At 37.2% G+C, this 27,534-nt stretch overlaps 2 protein-coding genes across 3 annotated transcripts in view; both read left to right on the top strand.

Annotated features, from left to right (window-relative positions):
• The first annotated feature begins 2,134 nt into the window (after nucleotides 1-2,134).
• On the top strand, nucleotides 2,135-7,995 carry polr1h (RNA polymerase I subunit H). The gene is made up of 5 exons (XM_061966770.1): nucleotides 2,135-2,283; nucleotides 2,662-2,781; nucleotides 6,219-6,322; nucleotides 7,656-7,765; nucleotides 7,855-7,995. The coding sequence occupies exons 2-5, from the start codon at nucleotides 2,664-2,666 to the stop codon at nucleotides 7,877-7,879; spliced, it is 357 nt and encodes a 118-aa protein (XP_061822754.1). The 5' UTR covers nucleotides 2,135-2,283; nucleotides 2,662-2,663; the 3' UTR covers nucleotides 7,880-7,995.
• Nucleotides 7,996-10,899: 2,904 nt separating this feature from the next.
• The window catches only part of gtf2h4 (general transcription factor IIH, polypeptide 4), a 72,473-nt gene continuing 55,838 nt past the window's right edge, over nucleotides 10,900-27,534 (top strand). The window contains exons 1-3 of one of the 2 annotated variants that reach the window (XM_061966772.2): nucleotides 10,900-11,086; nucleotides 11,313-11,431; nucleotides 11,497-11,601. In XM_061966772.2, coding sequence (XP_061822756.1) covers nucleotides 11,316-11,431; nucleotides 11,497-11,601 — 221 coding nt within the window. In that variant the 5' untranslated portion in view covers nucleotides 10,900-11,086; nucleotides 11,313-11,315. Of the gene's footprint in view, nucleotides 11,149-11,312; nucleotides 11,432-11,496; nucleotides 11,602-27,534 lie in introns of both variants that reach the window. The other variant, XM_061966771.2, reaches the window with a different exon arrangement.

The following is a 27,534-nucleotide window of genomic DNA, read 5'->3' as shown; positions in this document are numbered from 1 at the left end:
ACCCGACTCAGGGAATCGAGCACAGGACGATCCTATTGTGAGACACGAGCACTAACCCCTCTTCCACCTTGCTGCCGTGTCTGTTAATATTACTACATATTTTGCATATGGTGAATGTTCACAATTCACTTGGATAAAGTGGACCACCAATTTCAGGTAAATAGGCGTATTTCATTGTAAGCATGTGCAAACCCCAAAACCAGTGAAGTTGGCATGTTCTGTAAATTGTAAATAAAAACAAAATACAATATTTTGCCAATCTTTTGCAACCTATATTCAATTGAATGTACTGCAAAGACAAGATACTTAATGTTCGAACTGGAAAACTTGTATTTTTTGCAAATATTGGCTCATTTGGAATTTGTTTTAAAAAAGCTTGGACAAGTGGCAAAAAAAGACTGAGAAAGTTGAGGAATGCTCATCAAACACTTATTTGGAACATCCCACAGGTGAACGGGCTAATTGGCTAACAGGCTTTCATTAAATGCTCAGTCATTCACAAACAAGAATGGGGCGAGGGTCACCACTTTGTGAACAAATGTGTGAGCAAATTGTCGAACAGTTTAAGAACAACATTTCTCAATGAGCTTTCTGGGGCTGAGCTCATCTTAGCTTAGCTCATGGACTGATGCAAAGTGGAAAAATGTTCTGTGGTCTGACGAGTCCACATTTCAAACTGTTTTTGGAAACTGTGGACGTTGTGTTCTCTGGAACAAAGAAGAAAAGAACCATTCGGACTGTTATAGGCGCAAAGTTGAAAAGCCAGCATCTGTGATGGTATGGGGGTGTATTAGTGCCCAAGGCATGGGTAACTTACACATCTGTGAAAGCACCATTAATGCTGAAAGGTACATACAGGTTTTGGAGCAACATATGTTGCCATCCAAGCAACGTTATTATGGACACTCCTGCTTATTTCAGCAAGACAATGCCAAGCCACGTGTTACAACAGCGTGGCTTCATAGTAAAAGAGTGCGGGTACTAGACTGGCCTGCCTGTACTCCAGAACTGTCTCCCATTTGAAAATGTGTGGCGCATTATGAAGCGTAAAATACGACAACAGAGACCCCGGACTGTTGAACAACTTAAGCTGTACATTAAGCAAGAATGGGAAAGAATTCCACCTGGAAAAACTTCAAAAATTGGTCTCCTCAGTTCCAAAACATTTACTGAGTGTTGTTAAAAGGAAAGGCCATGTAACACACTGGTAAAATGCCCCTGTGCCAACTTTTTTGCAATGCGTTGCTGCCATTAAATTCTAAGTTAATGATTATTTGCAAAAATAAAAAATTGTTTCTCAGTTTAAACATTAAATATCTTCTCTTTGCAGTCTATTCATTTGAATATAAGTTGAAACGGATTTGCAAATCATTGTATTCTGTTTTTATTTACGAATCACACAACGTGCCAACTTCACTGGTTTTGGGGTTTGTATATATACACATACACGTATACACACAGACACACACATACAATGTATCAAATCATTCAATATTTGCCCACTGGCGGTACACATTTTAGATAAACAATTAAAAAAGTATTACTCTTTTAATCAACCTTCTTAATTTGATTTCTAAAATCCAACATCCTCTGCCCTATGTCTTGTATTTGTGTTTTGACCCGTTTGGTCAGGCTATTTTTGTTTTAGTTTTTGGGTGTTTTCCTGTGTATTTGGCTTCACTTCCTGTTTTACGCTCTTATTTTGGTTCCACTTACTGTTTTGTTTATATTCTGTTAACTCTAGCTTTACTCTTTTTCTGAGGTGTAATGAGAGGAGGCAATAGAAATAGAAAAGAAGAATACGCTATTACTAGAATGAGATTAGGACATACATATCTAAATAGTTCATTGAAATTGATAGAGAAACATAATACAGGGCTGTGTGACTGTTGCCATCAGATAAAAAGTGTAGGACATGTTTTAATACAATGTAAGAAATACAATAGAGAAAGGGAAATATTGGGAAATAAGTTAGCGAAAGAGAAGGTTAGGTTAGTATTGGAAGATATTTTAGGATTGCTACATTTAGAACACGAAGGATACAAAGCATTATATACATTTAAAAAAAAAAGACTGGGTCAAATAAAGGAATATAGAGTAGGATTCCAGCTCGTTCCACACTCCATGTCAGAAGGTGGCGGTAATGCACACCAGAAGGTTACTTGCCAACTGCCATTAAACCAAAAAACAAGAGGAAGAAGAAAAAGAAGTGACACGGAATTTGACATATTTCAGTTTAAAGCTTCACGTTTATTGTAGCTGTATTTAGACTGCTTTCCACAGGTGGGTGTCAATCGATTTTAATACATTTGGCTTTACTGTTATTAATTTTAACGTATTTAAAATGCATTGGCTCGCCGCGTGCTGCGCTCAATCGCGACTATCAACAAGTTGACTGTTTTAGCTAACAATTAGCACTGTTTGTTCACCAAAGTAAGTTACTGCTTTTTGTCATACATTTTGAACACGCCATAGCGCATCGAATCCCTGTAATTTATCATTTTAACTAGTTTAATGTGTGAATATGACGTAAACCAACCTGGGCTTCTATTATTACGGCTGTCGTAAAAACGAGACTACACTAGGTGGTTGCTTCACATGGCTGTACGTTGACAAATGTTATTACAGACTTCAACAGGGGTCGTCACGCTTTTCTTACAGACATGTCATGTTTTGGTGGTGATCCCAACTTCTGCCCAGAGTGTGGGAATGTTCTCCCTCTCCCAGGGATGCCGACCACTATCAGTTGTCCCCGCTGCTCTTTCTCCAGCCCTGTATCAGGTATATTCTTTGCCATGTTACAAAATAGATGTTCAGTCAAAGACAATTATCTATATATATATATATATATATATATATATATATATATATATATATGTGTCTGTGTGTGTAAAACATGCTGCATAATCACTGTGGTTCAGTTTATTTTATTGTTGTAAGGTGACTCTGGGTGTTTTGAAAAGCACCAACAAGTAAAAAATTATTAGAATAGAAAATAAATGCATTAGCGAAATGCTGCAAATGCCACAAACCCCTGAAACAACTCACTCCATGATTGATAGATAGTAATGTACTTATACTTAAGTTTACTTATACAAAGAGTCTCTAAACGCTCAACAAAAGCCATATACAATAAAATTATAATACTTTTTCATTGTGATGTATAGCAGGGGTTCTTAACCTTTTTGATATTGCGGTTCAACTTTTCCACTGAATTAAGAATCTTATTCTTGATTTTAATTGTATTCAATAATTCTATCTAACCTACTTACAGTATACAACCTTGTCAAGTGTTATGAAACCATGTGTTAACCACAAATATTTATTTAACACATACATCTAAGGCTTAGGGCAGGCAGGCTGATTAGAAAAAAACATCTACAGGAGAATAAGGTGTAACATTTAAAAAGTGAGTAATGAAAGGTATTAAAGCAATAGCTACTATTATTGAAAATAAGGAATTGCAGAGTTTTCAAACACTGAAGAACTGCCAAACAGGCGACTATGGTTAAGAAATACTGATACCGTTTTTTTCGGACTATAAGTCGCTCCGGAGTATAAGTCGCACTGGCCGAAAATGCATAATAAAGAAGGGAAAAACATATATATAAGTCGCATTTTTTGGGGAAATTTATTTGATAAAACCCAACACCAAGAATGCACTTTTGAAAGGCAATTTAAAATAAATAAAGAATAAGTGTACGTTATATGACGCATAAATGACCAATTGAGAATGTGCCTGGTATGTTAACGTAACATATGGTAAGAGTCATTCAAATAACTATAACACATAGAACATGCTATACGTTTACCAAACAATCTGTCACTCCTAATCGCTAAATCCGATGACATCTTATACGTCTAGTCTCTTACGTGAATGAGCTAAATAATATTATTTGATATTTTACGGTAATGTGTTAATAATTTCACACATAAGTCGCTCCTGAGTATAAGTCGCACCCCCGGCCAAACTATGAAAAAAACTACGACTTATAGTCTGAAAAATACGGTATATAGTATACAGGGGATCGCTGAGATTTGCAATTACATTTCAGAATAAAAAAATAGCTTAAGTGTGTGAATCATGAGGCATATGGCTAGATTATACTTTTATGTATTTAGCTTATTAGCTTCATCACTAGCGAACAAAAGCTATTAGAGGGCAAATGGATGGGTTACTGATGCTGAATTGAATCTAATAACTACAACAGGTCATTTCATTGCAAGTCTTGATCACGAATTGGAGAATAACGTGTCAAAAAGTGTAATTTTTACGAGCGTTTCTTTCACTATTTGCAGGTGGTCTCAAAACGCAACTCCCTAGTTAGAGGGGATCTACTGTACTATAAATAATACAATAATACTTTTTTTTTTGTCTTTAAGGCCTTAATTTTAGAATATTTTTGTTATAATATCCCATTTTAGTTATGTTTGTTTAAAATATGTTTTAACAATTATCAATGTTGCTAAATTGTGATTAATTTAATAAAACACTTTGATACAATATGTATATTATGTAGGGCTGCAACTAACGATTAATTTGATAATAGATTAATCTGTCAATTATTACTTCGATTAATCGATTAATAATCGGATAAAAGAAACACACTACATTTCTATCCTTTCCAGTATTTTATTGAAAAAAACCCAGCATACTGGCACCATACTTATTTTGATTATTGTTTCTCAGCTGTTTGTACATGTTGCAGTTTATAAATAAATGTTTATAAAAAATAAAAATTCTGAAAAAAAAAATAAAAAAAAATTGCCGCTGCGCATAGCATAGATCCAACGAATCGATGACTAAATTAATCGCCAGCTATTTTTATAATCGATTTTAATCGATTAGTAGTTGCAGCCCTAATATTATGTATGTTTTACAGACAGTGGGTACAGAAAGTATTCAGACACCTTTAAATTGTTCACTCTTTTATTACGGCCATTTGATAAAATCCCCCCAAAATAATTTATTTCTCATTAATGTACACTCAGCACCCCATCATGACAGAAAAAAACAGATGTAGACCTTTTTGCTAATGTATTACAAATAAAAACCTCGAAAATCAAATGTATTTAAGTATTCAGACCCTTTGTTCAATACTTTGTTGATGCACTTTTGGCAGCATTTACAGCCTCAATTATTTCTTAATAAGATGCCACAAGCTTAGCCACCTATCTTTAGGCAGTTTCACCAATTCCTATATGCCCATTCCTCTTTGCAGCACCTCTTAAACTCCATCAGATTAGATGGGAAGCATTGGTTTTCATCCAGGATGTCTCTGTACATTGCTGCATTCATTTTAGTCTCGTCAAGAACCCGATAGTCACTCTGTCAGAGCTGCAGCATTCCTCTGTGGAGAGAGGAGAACCTTCCAGAAGGACAAATATCCCTTCAGCAAACCACCAATCCGGCCTGTATGGTCGAGTGGCCAGACGGAAGCCATTTCTTCGTGAAAAGTTTGCCCAAATGCACCTAAAAGACTCTCAGACCATGAGAAACAAAGTTATATGGTCTAATGAGACAAAGATTAAACTCTTTGGCATGAATGCCATGCATAATGTTTGGAGGAAACCAGGCACCGCTTATCACCAGGTCAATACCATCCTTACAGTGACGCATGGTGTCAGTGGCAGGAACTGGGAGACTAGTCAGGATAGAGGGAATGATAAATGCAGTAATATACAGAGACATCCTGGATGAAAACCAACGCTTCCCATCTGATGGAGCTTAAGAGGTGCTGCAAAGAGGAATGGGTGAAACTGCCCAAAGATAGGTGTGCCAAACGTGTGGCATTGTATTCAAAAAGACTTGAGGCTGAAATTGGTGCCAAAGGTGCATCAACCAAGTATTTAGCAAATTTCCACATTTCTACTTTTTCTGTCAAGATGGGGTGCTGAGTGTACATTAATGAGAAATAAAATTGAACTTTTTTGATTTTAGCAAATGGCTACAATGAAACAGAGTGAAAAATTTAAAGGGGTCTAAATACGTTTGTACCCACTGTTTATTTGAAAATTTAAATAACTATATGTATTGTTTAAAAAAAAAAAAGTTTACCTTCTGGCATTCCCGGTTTCTGCCGAGCAAATCCTGGCTCTTGGACGAATGTAGTTGAGGAACACCAACTTATACTATTCTTAATACATTTTATTCATCTTACAAGGACAGGAGCTATGAATTTGTAACTGTGGGTGTGTGTTTGTTTGACATCTTTAAGAGTTTTCAAATCGAGAAATTTGCTCAACGGTCGTCTTCAATCAAGTGAATAAGTCTTCTGTGGTACTAAAGAGCAGTGAGGACTCTGAAATGAAGGGTCCTGTGGTAAGATAACATTTCCTGCTTTTTTTCTGTATGCATGTTATGTGTTTTAGTGATGTGACAGGCGCAATTTGAGGGTTTGTAGTAAGGCCTTGTTCACGCTGTAGGTCATTTCAGATTTTTTTGTCCATATGTGACCTGGATCAGGTTTTTTCATATCAAGTCATGTGAACTTTGCAATTCCAAATTTTTCAAATCCGACCCAGGCCTCTTTCCTATGTGGATATAAATCAGATATGTAATGGATGCGATTGCAGTCCAAACGTTCCAGTCGCGTTCATCCGAGCAATACATCTTTAAATAGCCATAATTCTTTGCCAAAATAGATGGTTGCAAAATAAGTAGCTGACAAATGTGCAGAAAAAAGGCAAAACTAATGTTTTTAGGAACTTGTGTCAATGTTCCACCATTCCTGTCTCCTAAGCTTGCCCTTTTCTTTCTTAATATTTTACGCGCAATAATTCGGTTCAGAAAACGTTGACTATGATTGCACAAAATCATTGATACTTCCACAAATGCACCAGGACTCAGAGCTGTTACACTGAAGCCTCGTTTACTTACGTAAACACTGCAGCACGTGTGACGTTATGACGTCATGTCTGCATGCTGGTCAGATTGCACTTACATTAGTTATCGCTTTTTTTTGTAATGTCAACGTTTCCGTTAAAAGATCAGATTTAATAAAAATCCAAATTCGACATGCTACCCTGCAGTGTGAACCTAGCTTAAATCAGAGGAGCCGATTTCTATGGAGTCAGCTTAGTAATTTTTTTTTATTTTTTTTTTTTAACTTGTGCACAGTCAGCTCGCTCCCCTGGGGCCTTGCTGTCAATCACACAATGTGGGATTATACCATTATGTATAAGTAGTGCAGGCACATATTGTTCCTTCCGGGAGAATCTTCTCAAAAACAGGACGGGTGCTTTTTGAAAGGAAGAATCACATTATTCAAACTGAGGCAACCCGTTTTTCTTAATGTCAACGTGCTTTTTGGCATTTATACTTTGGGTTGTACCGAGTTTAGTTCCGTTTTTGGTTGTGTGGATTTGTTTTGTGGATTTGTGTTTGTGCAATTAAAAGTTAAATTAAAATATTAAACAAAAGTGAGAATGCTTTTGTAACCGTAAAAAATGCACAAAATAAAGCATTCATAAGGCTTCACAGAAACACTGAATGAAAAAGTGTTCATCTAGACAAAAGGTATTTGTATTTGCTACGTTAGGCTGAAATATAAACTTACAAATGACATTAAGCTGATTGGAAGCCTTCTCAAAAAAAGCTGAACTTCTCATCACTTGTTAGGTATTTATTATTAATGATGATTCCCCCACTGCAGATCGACAGACGTTGCTCTCGGTGCAATAAAGAAGGCATGATTTACCACACCAGGCAGATGAGGTCTGCAGATGAAGGCCAGACTGTCTTCTTCACATGTATACACTGCAGGTAATGACATCAACACTCCTGTCGCACACATGACCGTATTGTGTCAATTTGTGTGACCTTTACTGATAATTGGAATTGTGGCGTTTCAGGTATCAAGAGAAGGAGGACTCCTGAGAAGATCTAAATGATGTGCTCGCTTTCATCCATGCTGTTGTGCCCTAGGCAAGATACTTCACCAAGTGTTGCCCATATACAGTGGATATAAAAAAGTTTACATACCCTTGTTCAAATGCCAGGTTTTCGTGATGTAAAAACAATAACAGCAAGACAAAATATTTCACAACTTTTTCCACCTTTTAATGTGACTTATAACCTCTTCAACGCAATTGGGAAAAAAAACTGAAACATTTAAAAAGGTAAACAATATGAAATTAAAAACGTAAAATAAGCTGGTTGCATAAATATGCACACACTTAAACTAATACTTCATTCAGGGTATCCACGGGGTCTGAAAAGTCTTAAAAAGTCTTAAATCCAATAATTACAATTTTAGGCCTTAAAATGTCTAAAATTCTCCTAAAATCTCATAAAAGGTCTTAAAGATCTATTTACGTTACTTTTATTTAAAACATGCATAAACTTCAGTCTCGCTTTGAAATGTTTCGTTTTTTTAAGAACGATATAATGTAACTACACAGCGGAACTAACTGCTGCCCGGTCAGAATTATCGAACACCACCAGCTAAAGGAAAACAAGAAAGAAAAACAATAAACATAGCTATTGATTCACCAAAAGAGAGAGAGAAAGCGGATCATGTTTACGTGAGCGCTATGATGACGCACGGGTGTATTGTGAGAGAGAGGGAATGAAGCAAAATGAAAGAAAGAAAAACACAACATTTATCGTGTTTCAGATGTTAATAATACAGCCACGGCGTGGCTTCCGTATCACGGTAAAGTTGACCGTTGATAAAAAGCACGGCATCCTTCGGCGATAAACTTCTTACGAAGCGGGAACAGATGGCGCCGTCTGTCGAGGATTTCCTTGGGAAACTGGTCGTTGATGCTGAAGTTGGATCCTTTCACCTGCGCCTTCTGCTTGAAGTGTTCTAATTTTGCCACAATGGGTCTCGGCCTCCTACTCCGGCTTTTTGTCTCCAAGCTGGTGGACGCAGTGGAGGGTGATGTTCCTGATGGTGTGCACTGGAAGCTTGAGCTGGTGTTCCATGAAGGACTTCACGGTTTCCTCGGGAGCTTCCTCTCTTTTTACAGGTGTTGTGCCAAAATGTGATTGCCTGCCAAAAATGGATTTCCTTCGCGGGAGCGCGCACCGCTTGCTAAACCTGCATTGCTTGGCTTCGTCTGTCCACAGCGGATTACTAGGTGTAAGACAAACACTTTATCTTCGTGGTTATTGTAACGCTACGTGTTTGACATTATTTAAGCCCTTATTATGTCCGGAAAATGACAGTTTGTTGTTAGTCCGATGTTGCTTTCATAAAACCTCTTTCTTGTTTGGAAAATACATACAATTGTAACTGTTTTTTCTTCTTGCACAAAATAAATATTTATAAAATGTTTGGATGTCTTAATTTATGTAAAATTTTCATTAAATGTAATATTGCCTGACAAAAAGTGATTCAACGTAACATTTTGACTAGAATACCCTTATGAGCAGTGTTGCTACAGTTACCTTGAAAAACTAATCTGATTAATGACTACTGATTACTCCTTCAGAAAGTAACTTAGTTACTTTACTGATTAGCTGATTTTAAAAGTAACTAAGTTAGATTACAAGTTACTTTATTAGTTACATTCAGCAATGCAGCTACCGACATTACCCCCGCCGCCTCAACATAAAAATGACAAGCGGTTTTGCCAATAACCACTTTATTTAACATCAACAACTGCACTTAACATAAATACTTGTTTTACATATTAAAAAAAAATAATAATGACAGTCTTTCCTTACTGGACATAAATACTTGTTTTATCTATATATTTATAAAAAAATAAAAAATAAAGTTTTTCTTCACAGCAGTTGACATAAACAGAGGTGGGTAGAGTAGCCAGAAATTGTACTCAAGTAAGAGTACTGTTACTTTAGAGATTTATTACTCAAGTAAAAGTAAGGAGTAGTCACCCAAATATTTACTTGAGTAAAAGTAAAAAGTATGTTGTAAAAAAACTACTCAAGTGCTGAGTAACTGATGAATAACATACACACACATATCATATATATATATATATATATATATATATATATACACACACACACACACACATATATACATATATATATACACACACACACATATATACATATATATATACACACACACATATATATATATATATATATGTAAAGCGACTTTGGGTACTTAGAAAAGCGCTATATAAATCCCAGTTATTATTATTATATATATATATATATATATATATATATATATACATACATTGATATATACAGTATATAATTTATATTTATTATTTTTTGCCGTTTTTGTTTACATGTTAATAGTGTTTTAATGAATATACATGCATGTTTAACACATATAGATTCCTTTCTTTCATGAAGACAAGAATATAAGTTGGTTCTGATTCTGATGACTTGCATTGATTGGAATCAGACAGTAGTGATGACAAACGTCCACGTTTTCAAATGGAGGAGAAGAAAAGTTCCTCCTTTCTGTCTAATACTGTTAAGATTGTATATATCTGCGCTCTTACTCTGTGTAGCTTTGTTGTAGAGGTTGGCTGTTGTAGCGCATGTTCTCCACTTGGGGCGCTCTGGTGCTGTGTAGTGTTTAACACCGCAGCAGTTGTGTGTTCAACAGAAGAAGAAGAATAAAGTATCCTCGGTGAGAGGACGTTGATGATCGGACTCGATGAAAGTGTCGTTCATGTGCACGCATAAAGAACTCCATTAAGCTCAAACACCTTAACAGGTTATGGGCCCAGGAACCCCAGAGATTCCAGCCAACTCAACACCTGGTGGAGGGCATGTTTTAATAACAGTAGGAAACACCCTAGAGAAAGGGAAATACTGGAAAATAAGTTAGAGAAACATAAGGTTAGGTAAGTGGTGGAGAATATTTTAGGATTGCACTCAGAACATATTGGATATAAAGCATTACATACATTTAAAAAAGACTGGGTTAAATAAAATGATCTAGAGTAGGGTTCCAGCTCGGTCCACACTCCATATCAGAAGATAGCGGTAATGCACACCATAAGGTTGCTTGTCAACCGCCATTAAACCAGAAAGGAAGAAGAAGGACAATTTGACGGAAGTGACGTTGGCTTCACGCATGCGTGGACCGATTGTGTCTTCCGCTACCGATCGACTAGGGACAATTTCAAGTGTGTCCAGAAGTATCAGGCAAGAAGCGGAATATATATTTATATGTCTTAGAGTGAGGCGCTCGTGAAAATTCATTTCGGGTAAATAAAATGTCTTAAAAATATGAAGCGAATATAAGCTCTACTGTTAGTTGTGTTTGTAGCAACCTCTTAATAATATTTAAATTGTAGCAATGTTTGTTCTATTTTGAATGTATGTTGAATGTTCAGTTAGTTTATAATAGACATGATATATATTCCTGTAGAAAATGAAGCTGCGAGTCCAGCTACAGTGCAAAAATTTGCACGAATACCTCCGAGAGCTGAGTCCAGAGATTTTGGACCGACTATATAATCATCCTGCAACATGTCTGGCCGTCTACAGGTACATAGTCTTCTCGTAACTATTCGACAGGATTGTTGACTAATGACATCACTTAACTTTAACAGGGAGCTACCCTCACTGGCCAAAAATTATGTGATGCGAATGCTGTTCCTGGAGCAGCCTCTCCCGCAGGCAGCTGTGGCATTGTGGGTGAAAAAAGAGAGCCAAAAGTGAGTCACTTGTTCTTATGTTTTTATGTACATCAGAACTCATATGAAATGTATTCTGGCATGCCCTGTGACTGACCGGCGACTAGTCCAGGGTATAAGTCTGTTTTTCGCCTCCTAATCACCTGATATAAGCTTCTGCCCGCGCCCCCTAATAGGTCAAGTGATAGAAAATAGATGGGTAGATGCGTTGCATACATTTGCATGTGTTATATGTAGGGTGGGTACTTTTTAGATTTGAAATAAGATACCAATTACCAGCACCTGGAAATTGATACCGGTACTCAACGGTACCATCCATCCATCCATCCATCCATAGTCTACAGCTTGTCCCTTTCGGGGTCACGGGGGGTGCTGGAGCCTATCTCAGCTGCATTCAGGCAGAAGGCGGTGTACACCCTGGACAAGTTGCCACCTCATCGCAGGGCCAACACAGATAGACAGACAACATTCACACTCACACACTAGGGCCAATATTTTAGTGTTGCCAATCAACCTATCCCTAGGTGCATGTTTTTGGAGGTGGTAGGAAGCCGGAGTACCCGGAGGGAACCCACGCAGTCACGGGGAGAACATGCAAACTCAATTCCACAATATTCTTGCTTCCATGGCGGCAAATAAAAAAGTTTCTTTCAAAGTATCATTTTCACTTGACTACAGAATTAAAGGACAAGTAATAGCACAACATGCTACGATTAACATATTAGGGGGATACAAAAAGTCATGCTCACTGCAAAGCTCAAAGGGGAACTGCACTTTTTTTTAAAAATGTTGTCTTTTATTCACAATCATTATGACAGACGAAACCACCGATTTTTTTTAATAGATTTTGTTTTGCATTTTAAAGATTACAAAAAAACGTTTGCAAGATGCGGCTAATGGGAGTCCCATGTGTTACCTTCAAAGCTCTCTAAAACATCTTCAAAAACCTCCATCAATGTAGTAACAGACACGTTCATAACATTATGTAATTTGTACATAATTCACAGTATTTTGGTAATTTAAGCATTACCGAAACTTATTTCCTGGGCGCATTGATTTCAGTGGTCATGGCAACAGACGTCCTACTTCCGGCAACGAAGGCGAGTGTTCTACTACTTCCGGCAACAAACTGGTTTTTGCTAACTTTTGGACAAGTGGATTCACAATCTCATCTTTTTGAACCTGAATAGAAGGAGGACGAACTACTGGTTATAGAAGCTGAGCAAGCACTAAGTGAGGCTAAACACTCAAAAAAGGTACAAATGTGCCCTCATACATATAAACACAATGCACCATAAAGCCTACTGTAATGCCCAATTAAACATAGAGAACATCCCTAAACTGTGCTAGCACTGTCGCTAACATGAGTGTAGTAGGGCTGGGCGATATGGCTCAAAACTCAAAGTCTTGTCAAATCCCAATATAAGTAGTTTGGCCCATAAATGGAAATATTCGTTGACACAACTACACATCTCCACCATGCCTTGTGTTTCAATTTTCAGGACTAATGTTGATCCCAAATACACAAAAACTAGTACCAACAAGTAAGACAAATAGGTTTTATATAATCGGATCCCAAATTAAGAGGTGTTTGAGATAAGAAAAAAGAAAATGCCTTGAAAATAATACGAAAAGTCAAATATAGTCTCCCATCTTCTTTAAAAAAAAAACATTTAGCTATGCTTAATTATTTAGCTAACAAAAACACCAAATAACAAAATGTGAAAAAAAGTGCCCTGGTTTAAGAGGACATGTTTAAAGGTCAGCAGCAACATGAAAATAATTGACCTTTTAAAATGGGCATTTTATAGGTAAACATTATTATAGGACATAAACACAAAGATTTGAGCCAGGAACACCAACCTGCCAACTGCTTCATAATGCTGTGTTCTGAAAATTACTTTAAAAAAGTCATTAATTATAGTTACTCTTTACTTTACCAAAAATGTAATTGAATTACTAACATAACTACTCTTTAATAAATGTAATTAATTACTGGGGAAATGTATGAATGTGTTACTTAAAAAAATCCATCCATCCATTTTCTATCGCTTGTCCCTCTTGGGTTTTGGGGTGCTGGAGCCTATCCCAGCTGCACTCGGGCGGAAGGCGGCGTGCACCCTGGTTAATAAACTTCAAATATTAAGTTAAGTTTTAGTGTGCGATCGTGCATTTTTAAAAGGCGGTGCCTGTTTCCTAATGACATCAGCGAGTTTACCCGGTAGTCTCAGTTTGAGCTGTTTTTGTTAGCTTAGCAGGCTAGCAGCGGCAGTTTGTCCGCTCTGACGGCAGCTCTGTTGAATCGTTCACTGGTTTGTGTTACTTCTGCTTAATAAATAGATTGAGTGTGCTTCCATGGCTGTATGTTCTTGTCAACAATTGCGGTATTATTTGAATGGCAAGTTTCTCACTTCTATCATTGATTTGTTGCTCAATATTCCCTCAGACCCTTGTAGTTACTAACGCGCAGTGCAGTTTGTGTCAAGTGGTGGTGAAAAAACATTGTCTTTTACTGACCAGTTCCTTCAACTAAGATCTAGTTTCACTTGTGTCGGACAGTTCCTAATTGGCCAGATGGACCGTTACAATTCTGGAAAAATGATACGGCTATTAGTATTTTTTTTATCCAGCTGACAGTCAAGATTATGACACAATGTCACATTTACCTTGGATGCCAAGGCTAAGTATAAAAAAATTATCTTGGAATTATCAAAAATAAGGAAGCAACACCACACAAGTTCGTGTGCACGCTAATAAGAGAAGTATCAGTTAGAAGTGAATGGTCTTTACTCACGGCAGCTGCTACATCCTCGCGACCCAGTAATCCTCAGGCCAATATTTATCCACTCAAAAAGTGAGAAAATTAAGTAATCTAATAATCTATAAAGTTGCTTTGAAGCAATACAGCATCCGCTGACGGGTCTCTATAAAGTAGCTGTCTGACGTCACTCCATCACACCCCGTTTATGTGGCATCAAAACACCTTGCTTAAATGTGTTACAGTTCATTTTGTCTCTTGACTCTATAAATTGGACGATCAAGCATTACACTTGCTCATTGAGTCTTTTCATTTGTATAGTACACACTGTACAGACAGCAATAGCTGTCAACACTTAATATGGCCTCCGATCCGGCACTCAAATACGTACGTGTGCAACATAAACAGAATTAATAATTTGTATTGTTACAAAATGTACACCCACCAAACATGCTAGTTTATTGTGTTGATTTATATTGTATATTGATATGCACATGAATGCTATACAAAAATATAATTTCCACCTGAGTGTAATTTTAATTATTAGAAACACAGTGATGGATCTGTGTGGTATTTTTAAGATGGTGACATAACAACTGCATTGCACCTTGCACTGCAAACATAGTTAATTTGTTTAAGATAGAAAAAGCAGATGGTGATTGAAGACTTCCCTGCTGTGAGATGCTACATTCTGTTGGTGGTGTACAACCTGGTGCAAATAAAAATTGTAATTATGAAAATCCCCTTTTTTACATCTTTATTTAACCAATTAAATATCGTACCGATGAATACTGGTATCGATATGAAATATTGATATTGGTATTAATACAATTCTAACGGTATACTTGCCTAGTGGTACCTTGGTGTTTATTCCAAAAAGCCTGAATCATACGAAAGTCAAATCCATTTTTGCTAAATTTTGGCACTTTATTTGGTCCCATGGTGGGTTATTCTACAACCGGGCTCAATAAAAATAGCACAGAGACTTGTGGCGAGAATGTGTTGGTTGGTTGGGTGGTGGTTGGTGTCAGTTTATTTCGAACATGCATACAATTACAATGTGATACATCACACATCTTCAGTTGTTTCATTACAGCATGTACGAAAAGGAGTAGGAAGAAGCAAAGCTTATTTAATCCTTCCCTTTTTCGTATCACAGCAGTTTTATCCCATGTGTTTGTTTTCTATTTGTAACACAACAGTGAATCAATAAATGAGTACATAGATAAAGAAATATACAATGAGTAAGTAAATAATCATTAAATAATAGGGGTGTGGGAAAAAATCGATTTGAATTCGAATCGCGATTCTCACGTTGTGCGATTCAGAATCGATTCTCATTTTTAAAAAATCGATTTATTTTTTATTTATTTATTTACATTTTTATTTTTATTTTTTTAATTAATCAATCCAACAAAACAATACACAGCAATACCATAACAATGCAATCCAATTCCAAAACCAAACCCGACCCAGCAACACTCAAAACTGCAATAAACAGAGCAATTTAGAAGAGACACAAACACGACACAGAACAAACCAAAAGTAGTGAAAAAAAAAAGAATATTATCAACAACAGTATCAATATTAGTTACAATTTCAACATAGGTTAGCGCCTTGCATGGCAGCTCCCTCCATCAGTGTGTGAATGTGTGTGTGAATGGGTAAATGTGGAAGTAGTGTCAAAGCGCTTTGTGTACCTTGAAGGTAGAAAAGCGCTATACAAGTACAACCCATTTATTTATTATTTATAGCAGTGATTAAAAATCCCTCATTGACATTATCATTAGACATATATATATAAAAAAGAACAATAGTGTCACAGTGGCTTACACTTGCATCACATCTCATAAGCTTGACAACACACTGTGTCCAATATTTTCACAAAGATAAAATAAGTAATATTTTTGGTTCAATTAATAGTTAAAACAAATTTACATTATTGCAATCAGTTGATAAAACATTGTCCTTTACAATTATAAAAACGTTTTACAAAAATCTACTACTCTGCTTGCATGTCAGCAGACTGGGGTATCTCCTGCTGAAATCCTATGTATTGAATGAATAGAGAATCGTTTTGAATCTTGGCAAAAATCTTAGCCACACGATTATCAAATGTAATAAGAAAATTAATTCATACTGACCAAACTGGCTTCATGGAAGGTCGACAATCTTCAGACAATACAAGGAAATTGTTTAATGTTATTTACTATGCTAGAAGTCTCCCTTATCCCACAGCAGTATATACTGTTGATGCGGAGAAGACATTCGACCGCATAAACTGGTCATTTATGTTTTGCACATTACGTAAATTTGAATTTGGAGATAATTTTATACAATGGATTAAGATGCTTTATACAAGGCCCACGGCATCAGTCAAAACCAATAATCACATTTCGGAACCTTTTTCGTTAAAAAGAGGAGTAAAACAGGGATGTCCTGCATCTGGATTATTATTTAATTTGGTTATTGAACCCCTAGCTGCAAAAATAAGAAGTGAAAATAATATTCATGGTATAAAAATTGTCTCTCAGTATAATAAGCTATCGATGTATTGTGACGGCATAATTCTCTACCTGTCACATGTTAACTCCTCTCTTCACTATATCAATAATGTCATCACTGAGTAGGGCTGTTTATCAGGGTATAAAGTCAATTGGGACAAATGTGAAATATTACCACTTAATAAACACTGCAAGAAATCACAAGTTCCGAACTCCAAAATTAAATGGAAAGAGGCAGAAATCATATATCTAGGACTACACATTACACCAAACCTTTATACAAGCAGAGATCTAAATCTTAAACATTTAAAAAATAATATAGAATCCAAAATGGAACGCTGGTCACGTCTCCAAATATCACTTTGGGGTCGGGCGAACATAGTCAAAATTAGTATACTGCCAGCAGTTAATTTAATAATAAAAATGATGCCTGTCCTAATTAATACAAGTTGGTTTAAGAAAATACATACAATGATATCACATTTTATATGGTGTGGAAAGAAGGGCAGTTGTTTATACTTATGGTTGTCTTGTACACAAGATAAACGAGGACTACAATTACCAAACTTCTTACATTATTATATCTCCTTTGGTTGTGAACAAGCAAGCCACTTATTTCATTCTTCTGCAGATAAGGACTGGATCAACATAGAAGAAAATTTGTTAATGAATTTGGACATTGATGTGGGGAGTTTATATTATATTAAAAAAAATACCTAATGAATTGAGGCAGAGCCTAATAGAAGCCACCTTTAACATTCTAAAACTGTGTCAGAAAATACTAGGAATCAAGTCAATGACATCAATCAACATCAATCAACCTCTTTGGTACAATCCTAATATCATAATTAATAAAAATGTGGTTAAGTGGACAACATGGAAAGACAGAGGTATTACTAAACCTCATCATATTATTAATAAAAACTCTTTTAAACCATTCAATGATTTAGTTGATCAATATAATGTACCCAGAAATCATTTTTAAAATTTTATCTCTTTAAAACACACTGTAAATAAATGCATATGCTCTGAAAGTATGTCTTTAAACGTGCATACAGATGTTTTAAATTAGATGTTAGTTCGCAAAAAACATCAACAAAGTCAAGCAGTGAAGTTATCAGAAGGCAAAAGCGTGCGCGGAAAATGAGCAGGCTAAAATTAGCAGTTTTTGTTTTAAAGATACGAAGGGATGTAACGATTAGGGGAATTATGAAAAAACGCATTAAATATCAGATAGTTCTCACAAAACAGGGATTGATTTCCAAACTTAAAAAACTTCCAGTGATACTGCTCATTTCCTGAGGAAGAAGGTACTGCGATTACGCTAGCTAAAATGCTGACGACAATACAAGACACTGTAATGTCTTTTTCCATTACAAACGCCCAGAGGTGGGTAGTAACGCGCTACATTTACTCCGTTACATCTACTTGAGTAACTTTTGGGATAAATTGTACTTCTAAGAGTAGTTTTAATGCAACATACTTTTACTTTTACTTGAGTATATTTATAGAGAAGAAACGCTACTTTTACTCCGCTACTTTTATCTACATTCAGCTCGCTACTCGCTACTAATTTTTATCGATCTGTTAATGCACGCTTTGTTTGTTTTGGTCTGTCAGACAGACCTCCATAGTGTCTGCATTTCAACAAATACAGTCACTGGTGACGTTCACTTCGTTCCACCAATCAGATGCAGTCACTGGTGACGTTGGACCAATCAAACAGAGCCAGGCGGTCACATGACCTGACTTAAACAAGTTGAAAAACTTATTGGGGTGTTAACATTTAGTGGTCAATTGTACGGAATATATACTGTACTGTGCAATCTACTAATAAAAGTTTCAATCAATCAAAAGTGTGAAGGAAAAAAGACCCTTTTTTATTTCAATCGTACATCCCGTCAAAAGCCTAAAGACTGACTGCACAGTTCCTGTCTTCACAATAAAAGTGCCGCTCCATCGTGCCTGCGCTTTCAAAACAAGAGTCTCCGAAAGCCAGCGCAAACAAGCTAGCAAGCTACGGAGTTTGCCGCCAATGTATTTCTTGTAAAGTGTATAAAAACGAATATGGAAGCTGGACAAATAAGATGCTAAAAACCAACCACTTTCATGTGGTATTAGACAGAAAGGAGGAACTTTTTTTCTCCTCCATTTGAAAACGTGGACGCTATCAGCACTACTGTCTGATTACAATCAATGCAAGTCATCAGAATCAGGTAATACACCAACTTATATTCTTGTCTTCATGAAAGAAAGGAATCTATATGTGTTAAACATGCATGTATATTCATTAAAACACCTTTAACATGTAAACAAAAACGGCAAAATAAATAAATATAAATTATATACTGTATATATATATATATATATATATATATGTATATATATATATATATATATATATGTATATATGTATGTATATATGTATGTATATATATATATATATATATAAATGTGTGTGTATATATATATATATATATATACACACATATATATATGTGTATATACAGTATATATATGTGTGTATGTATATATATGTGTGTGTATATATATATATATATATATATATGTGTGTGTATATACAGTATATATATGTGTGTATGTATATATATATATATATATATATATATATATATATATATATATATATATATATGTGTGTGTATATATATATATATATATATATATATATATATATATATATATATATATATATATATGATATGTGTGTGTATGTTACTCATCAGTTACTCAGTACTTGAGTAGTTTTTTCACAACATACTTTCTACTTTTACTCAAGTAAATATTTGGGTGACTACTCCTTACTTTTACTTGAGTAATAAATCTCTAAAGTAACAGTACTCTTACTTGAGTACAATTTCTGGCTACTCTACCCACCTCTGCAAACGCCATACCTCAATCTAAACTTTTATAAAACACATTGCTGTGTGAGCAACTAAGCTATTTATTGAGCACATGAAACCTACAGGCTGTTCTCTCTTCAGACAGAATAGTAGCACAAAGTTAACCTGTGTGACGTCACATAAACCAAAAATGAATCTCAAAACAGATGTTTTGTCTTCTATCATTAAGAAACACTCCAAACCTCTACAAATTAAAACGAAAGAATACCCAGATAACAATGATATGGCAATAATTATAGCAATACTATTTATTGTTTATTCTGCTAAGGAAAGTGTTGTTTATTTATTTGCCAAAGCCTTTCAACAACAACACTACAGCATCCTGTTGGGCACATTCACAAACAAAACATGAATGAGCCGCTTGTTGCCGGCAACTTACTTACTACTGCCCTTTATGCCTCCATTGGCATGTAGGGCAGCAACAAATGTCCTTCACTTCTGTCGGTCCTGGGCCAGTTTCTGAATAGTATCTCATGAGGGATTTAGGTCCTTGAATTTTCTCTCTACTATTCTGCGCATTAAGGTGTCCATTGAATGAGTGATATTCAGAGCATCCATTCTGAGAATATGCCCAATCCATGTCCATGGTCTTCTCAGGACAATGGTTCCCATGTCCTCTTGTTTACATTAGGTGAGTCGTGAGTGATTAGTTCATTTGTGATTTTGCTAGGCCAGAAAATTTTTAAGTAGCCTTCTGAGGTTCTTCGTATGGAAGACTGAGAGTTTATTGAGGTCTTTCTCCGCCATTCTCCAGCATTTCGATCCATAAGAAAGGTGGAGAGGACACAGCTTTAGTATTGTCTCAGCTTTGTTTTGGTACTACACAGTTGTGATCTTCATACACTGTTCAACATTGTGAAGGACATGTTGGACAAGCGGTAGAAAATAGATGGATGGATGGATGTTGGCTGTGTTTTAGCGGTTTCGAATGTCATTTTCTGCTTACCCATCACAACTGACAATGCTGTCAAGGTACTTGCATTCTTCTGTAGTGGAGTCATATTTTCCATTTACTTGTACTACCAATGGATTTGAGTTATTTAAAGTCATTACATCTGTTTTGCCTTCATTGATCTTGAGGCCAACTTTTGTGTGAAGTCACACAGGTGTGTCGTCTTTGTGCTGGTGTGTACGTGATAGTAATGCAAGATCATCCGCAAAATCGAGGTCTTTCAACATGGCGAAAATTGACCATCTGATACCTCTCGGGTGATCTTCAGTTGTTCACCTCATTACCCAGTCAATGATGATTATGAAGAGAAGCATAGACATGACACATCCCTGCTTAACTCCTGACTTAACTAAATTTTATACTACTATTTTCCACACTGCATGAAAAGTTGGACTAAAAGCTCTTTATAGATAACACAATATTCTGTGGTATCCCATAAGATCGAAGTATTCTTCACAAGCTCTCTCTATGGATGCTGTCGAACGCCTTCTCAAAATCAACTTAATTGATATAAATCGGTCTCTGCCATTCTGTGCGCTGCTCTATGATATTGCGCAGTATAAATATTTGGTCGATACAGCCTCTTACTGTGCAAAACCCTGCTTGTTCCTCTCTGAGCTGTTGGTGTACTATGTCTGTCATAGCTGAACAATGATCTTCGAATACATTTTACTTGGAATCGAGAGGAGAGTGATTCCACGGCAGTTATTACAAATTCTGAGGTTTCCTTTTCCAGTCATCTGGAATTTGCATTCTCTCCCACACTGCTTTTTTAAGTGGTACAAGAAACTCTGCAGCAGCCTCTGGATTTATTTTAAACAGTTCTGCATTAAGGTTATCCTGTCCAGGAAATTTGCCGTTTCCTAAAGACTTAATTGCAGAAATGATTTTATCTTTGTATGGAGGGTCAATGCTTATGTTGAGATCATCTTTTGCTTCTTTAATTACTGCCTCTGTTTGAGGTGTTGATCTATTCAGTACTTCACTGAAATGCTCTGCCCATTGGGCATCTCTTTCTGTATCCGTTGTAAGAATCTGTCCATGTTTTTTAAGGATTGGTGCATCTGTTGTTTCTCTATACTTCCCACTAGGGCTGGGCGAAAGGGCCTTTTTTTAATACCTCAATATTTTTAGACCATATCGCGATACACGATATATATCTCGATATTTTGCCTCAGCCTTGAATGAACACTTGATGCATATAATCACACCAGTATGATGATTCTACGTGTTTACATTAAAACATTGTTCTTCATACTGCATTAATATATGCTACTTTTAAACTTTCAGGCAGAGAAGGAAATCACAACTAAGTAAATTGACCAAAACTGTATTTATTAAACAGTTATTAAGCAGTGGCACAAACATTCATATCATTTCCAAAACAGAAAGTGCAAGATTGTCAGAGACATTTTAAAACAAGCGATTAGTTTAAAACATGATGTCACACAAGGTATTTCAATAAGTGTCAAATAAAAATGAGCTGCATAATAGGAAATCAAATAGTGTTCGTCCTTCGCTATGTGGTAGGTTCCTGCGGACATTATCTCCTTTTGTTGACTCTTTTTATCATACGGTGTTGATGTGGAAATGTTTGCCTCGGCATTTTGTTGGTGTGGCACCGAACGGAGATGTTGACATGCAGAGTTTCAAGCACTCTTCATTCCTAGCAGGTGACTTTTCAAATGATGTTACATACTAGCAGTAATGCTACTTTTTGTAGAAACGCTTTCGCCCCACATTTGACAAATTACGGTCGTCTGTTGAACATATTCCCACTTGAAGCCAAACCTACCGCCAGATGATGGACCCCCTGCGATTTTTATTTTGGAATTAATTTTTCCTTCATTTGTTACCAGATTCGCACCTTCTTTCTCTCGTATTACCACTCGCATCACAGCTAACTTTAGCCATGCTGCTACCTCTCTGCTCAAGGAGGGCGTATACGTATGTGACGTATGACGACCTTCAAGTACAAATCTTGAAGGTCCACAAATGTTTTTTTGAAACAGGCTGGGTCCGTTTATTATCGGTCAAGCTTATATAGTAGCAGGAGGTAGGTAGTAGTTTAACATTTTCTTAAAATTAACAAAAATAAAATAAATATCCAATAAAATACATGAAAGATTTTATTTGAAACAAAAATAAATAAGAACTTAAATAAAACTTTCAGTTTTAACAAAAAATAAATACTTTTAAATACAACCCTCCTATCCCTGGTAAACAAATGACCTCAACAGATCTCATTCATGTGCAAATATAATTATGGTACAGTACATCCCCATTGTGTAAAACACAGCTGCTCAATGGGAGAATTGGGCTCTTGGGGTTGAAGCCAAGACTTTGAATTTTGGCACAAAAGGTGTAATGGCCAGGCGGAGACACTGATCCAGGTGTTCATTGGTCATTCTGCTGCGGTACTTGTTCTTCACAATGTTCATTGTAGAGAAGGCAGACTCACAGCTGTCTGTTGAGCCAAACATTGTGAGGATGTGACAGGCCATCTTATGCAGCAGAGGGAACTTGGAAGGAATGACCAGCTTTGACCAGAAGGTGATGGCGTCACACTGAGCTTCTTTCAGTGCGGCACTTTCTTGGAGGTCAATGAGCTCAGTCTGCAGTGAAGCAGCTCTGGCTCATGGGAAGACATGTTTTGTTTCTGCAGAGAACGCACTCACATTTCTGATCAATAATGGGTTTTCAATGAACAGCAGGACTTGTTTTCCCAAAATGAAGCCATCAAAGCGAGTCTTGAAATTTGCAATTCGTTTTTCCAAGAATTCCAAATGGCACTGATGATCTCCCTCTCCTTTGGTCAGTTCCAGAAGTTTGGGGAAGTGGAGCAGTTCCTCCTGTAGATACACAGTTTAAATATATATTAGGAGCAATGCTTAAAAATAGGTATGAATTATCAAGTGGAAGAAAATAGTGTGTGCTAGAAAATAATAATAACAAATTAGTTACCTGTATGTCACTTTTGAAAAGCTCCAGCTTCCTCTGGAAGGCACGGACTTCTGACATCAGCTCACACACTGTGTTCTTCTTCCCCTGTAGCTTGAGATGGGAGGTTGTATCAGCCAAAAATGCCAAAGCTTCCATTTTCCCAGCATTTTGCAGAAATTCCAGGAACTGTTTTGCTTTTGCGCTATTTTGCTGGGACAGAAACACTTGCAGCGCTCTTCTCTAATGGCCCCAAAACGCTCCAGGACCCTGCCTTTGCTCAGCCATCTGACGTTGTTGTGCACGAGCAAATCATCAAAAGCAGCATCTACCTCTGTTAGGAATGTGCGCAGCAAGCGGTGCTGCAGTGCAGATGATGCTCTCAAGAAGTTTATGAGTTTCATCATTGTTGTCATGATTTCAGAGTACACTTCTCCAAGACTTGCACAAAGGACAGACTGGTGGATTATGCAGTGATAAGATATCAAGGCCAGGGTGGTGTTCTCTCAGACGTGGAACCAGTCCCTTCTCTCTCCCCAACATGGCTGGAGCTCCATCAGTAGCAATGGACACAACTTTCTTCAGATCTATCCCTTTTTCATTCAGCATTTCTGATATTGCTTTATAGATGTCTTCTCCCCTTGTTTGTCCACTGAGGTTTACCAGGCCCAAAACATCTTCAATAAACTCACCCTTTTCCTCATCATAATACCTCACAAACACCAACAACTGAGCATTGTCAGTGGTGTCAGTGGACTCATCCACTGCTAGGGATATGCACTCTGCGTTTTTTATTCCATCACAAAGCTGCTTGAACAAATCACCAGCCAGTATTTCAGTACGTCTGGTAGCTGTGGCATCAGAGAGTGGGATTTGATTTATTTTAGCTGTCATTTCCTCATTTTCTTTGCCTTCAAACATGGCACCCATCACTTCAGTCAAGCATTCTTTAATTATTTCTGCATCAGAGAATGGCTTCTTGTGTTTACCCAAAACCCATGCCACTCTGAGTGAGCACTCTGTTGCTATTTGTTGTTGTGTCATAGATTTAACAAAAATCTTGCTTGATGTTTCATATGACTTTTTCAGCCTCGTGATTTCTTTTTTTCTTAGCTCTGAATCATGAGGAAATGTCTCTTCAAATTCGCGGTGCTCTTTCAGATAGTGACGTTTCAGGTTTTCACTTTTCACCAGAGCAACAGTACTGTTGCATATTAGACACATTGGTCTGGTACTTGCAGTAGGTAGGATGAAAACATATTGCTCTGTCCATTCTTCCTTGAAACGTCGGTTTTCCCTGTCCACCTTTCTTTTACCAGCCTGAGCCAACTTGGAGCATGCCATTGTGATTTGATTCACATTCAGTGACTGACGAGTGAACAGTTAGCGAAGTAGCAATACGAGACAACTGTGTGCCTGCAGCGAAAGGTTCCATGCACTGTGCACATGTGTATGACCCAGGTGGTAACAGCCTATCAGCGCGTCGTTGTGATAGAGATGACAACCCATACCCTGGAATCAACCAATCAGAGTGGCGTTCTCTCGCTCTCACTCCGTCTCTCTCTTTCTCTCTCTCTGAGAGAGAGAGAGAGAGACGGAGTAAGTGAGACACGGAGAAGTGTAAACGAAACGTGGAGATATTTGACTAAAAACAACAAAGAACGTTGACTTGTGCTAGCAATAACTCAAAGATAAATACAATTATTATATTTTTTTATAATAATTATAATTATAAAAAAAAATAAAAAATATATTATTATTTTTTTTACTTTAATTTGTGCTGGGTCCGGACGGACACGTCGCTGGGTCCGGACATGGACCGCGGTCCGCCTGTTGAGGATCACTGCTGTAGTGTAATGCCCGCAGCTAAAAGCAACTGCGTGAGAACGTATACTCGAATATCACGATATAGTCATTTTCTATATCGCACAGAGACAAACCCGCGATATATCTCGTATATCGATATATCGCCCAGCCCTACTTCCCACTAATGATTTTGGTGAGTTTGTACATTTTCCCTTGTTCTCCTTTCTTTACTACATCTTCTGCTTGCGCTGCGAGACCATCAAGCTATTTCATTTATTCTGTTCTTGCCTTTTTCTTTACTGACTTGTTCACTTCTTGGTATTGGTGGTTGTAATTATGTTTTATCCTTTGGATGGATGGATGGATGGACTTTGAGTTAATTACAAGTTTCTTTATCTCTGTTCGTTTCTTGATGGTGACCCTTGTGTCTGCTGATATCCATTCCTTCTTTTCATTTACTTTGTAACCCAGCATTCTTCACTAGTCGGAATTATTGTGGTCTTGGTTCTGTCCCACATATCATTGATTTCTTGATATTCATCAAGATCTGTTAATGCTTTAAACCTGTTCTTCAGATGCATCACAACATTTTTTAACCTTGGGGCCTTTCAGTTTGCAACATCAAACTGTCTTCTTCCTGTTTTCTTGATACCTGCTTTCCTTAGTGTCACTAATTGATGCTACGACTAGATAGTGGTCGCTGCTGGCATCAGCCCCCCTCATCGCTTTGATGTCAAGGAGTGACCGTCTCCAGGTACCGCTATCATTAAGTTAAGTTAAAGTGCCAATGATTGTCACACACACCAGGTGTGGCGAAATTATTGATGTGGTCAATCTGTTTTTTGTCTCTGTCATTCGATGAAATCCAAGTTAGTTTATGGATGTTTTTATGCGGGAAGAGTGTCCCACCGATGACCAAATAATTGGCAGCACAGAGATCACTCAGCCTTTCACCATCATCATTAATGGTTCCACAGCCCATTCTCTCTCTGTTTGTATTGTCATGTCCTCCTTTTGCATTCAAGTCTCCCATTACAATTTTTATGTCATGTCCTGCAATGCCACTTCGTCCAGCTTGTACCTGATTGTAGAAGTCATCTTTATTGAGATCATCACTTTCATTTGTTGGCGCGTAACATTGGAGAATTGTGGTGTTTATTTTCTTTTCAGCCTAATTTTGATTAGCCTGCTGTTGATGGGTCTCCATTCCTTTAAGGTTTTTACAACTAATTTCCTTAATATGATTGCAACTCCCTCGTAGTGTAGGTTGTCCTCTCTCCCAGAGTACAACACAGTCTCTCCAGTGTTGGTAATGATATTTCCGGATCTTGTCCATCTACATTTGCTTATTACAAGATCTAATAATGCCTCATTTCTGATGTAACTTGTGCTAGCTTCCCATTTTCATACACTGTCCTCACATTCCAAAAACAATATTAGTTTTATGTTTGGTATTAAGGACTTCTGAATCCTTGCCAATGGCTTCCTTCCGGCGTGCACCACTGCCATTCATGGATGCATCTACTGATGACTTTGGAGGCCCATCATGCCAGAACGTTTTGGTTGTATTCGTTGTTTTCTGTCTTGCGTCTGGGGGGGCGGTCGCATTTTTTTCTCCTCCCGTCTTTTCCTGGCTTGCTCTCTTTTGTCTTGTCTTGTCTAAAGTTTTTTTGAAGGCTCTTTCTTTGCGTTGTCCTCCAAATCTAAAACATCAGACATGGATTTGATTAGCTGGACTCTCGACTCTATTGACAAAATCTTTTCGACGAGGAAAAGAGGTTCTGGGGAGCCTGGCTGCCCTGATGGAACCATTGCTGCGGGGTACGTGAGAGATTCCTGGGACAAATGGAGAATCATGTGCCTCTCAGTCCTTTCCATCGAGGACGTGGAAGACATCTACCTATTTGGAACCATGATTGCGGGGCACCTGCTGATTGGGCTTGGCATTGCTCTGGTGTATCGTACATTCGTAAGACGATGGCAGCCACTCAAGGAGCCCAAAGGCTGGTCGTCGCAATGGACGAATTGGGCGGGGCTGTGGGATCACAGTCTGAGGCGATTTATGAACTG

The sequence above is a fragment of the Nerophis lumbriciformis genome, linkage group LG11 (assembly GCF_033978685.3).
Source record: "Nerophis lumbriciformis linkage group LG11, RoL_Nlum_v2.1, whole genome shotgun sequence".
Lineage (NCBI taxonomy): Eukaryota > Metazoa > Chordata > Actinopteri > Syngnathiformes > Syngnathidae > Nerophis > Nerophis lumbriciformis.
The sequence above is the reverse complement of the archived record's forward strand: the minus strand, read 5'-3'. Positions and strand labels throughout refer to the sequence as shown.

What these genes read in the sequence shown, in the direction of transcription:
- polr1h (XM_061966770.1), top strand. Translation starts at nt 2,664, where the DNA reads ATGTCATGTTTTGGTGGTGATCCCAACTTCTGCCCAGAGTGTGGGAAT. An exon ending in CTGAAATGAAGGGTCCTGTG is followed by an intron (nt 6,323 to 7,655) that starts GTAAGATAACAT and finishes CCCCCACTGCAG; the next exon opens with ATCGACAGACGTTGCTCTCG. An exon ending in TTCACATGTATACACTGCAG is followed by an intron (nt 7,766 to 7,854) that starts GTAATGACATCA and finishes GTGGCGTTTCAG; the next exon opens with GTATCAAGAGAAGGAGGACT.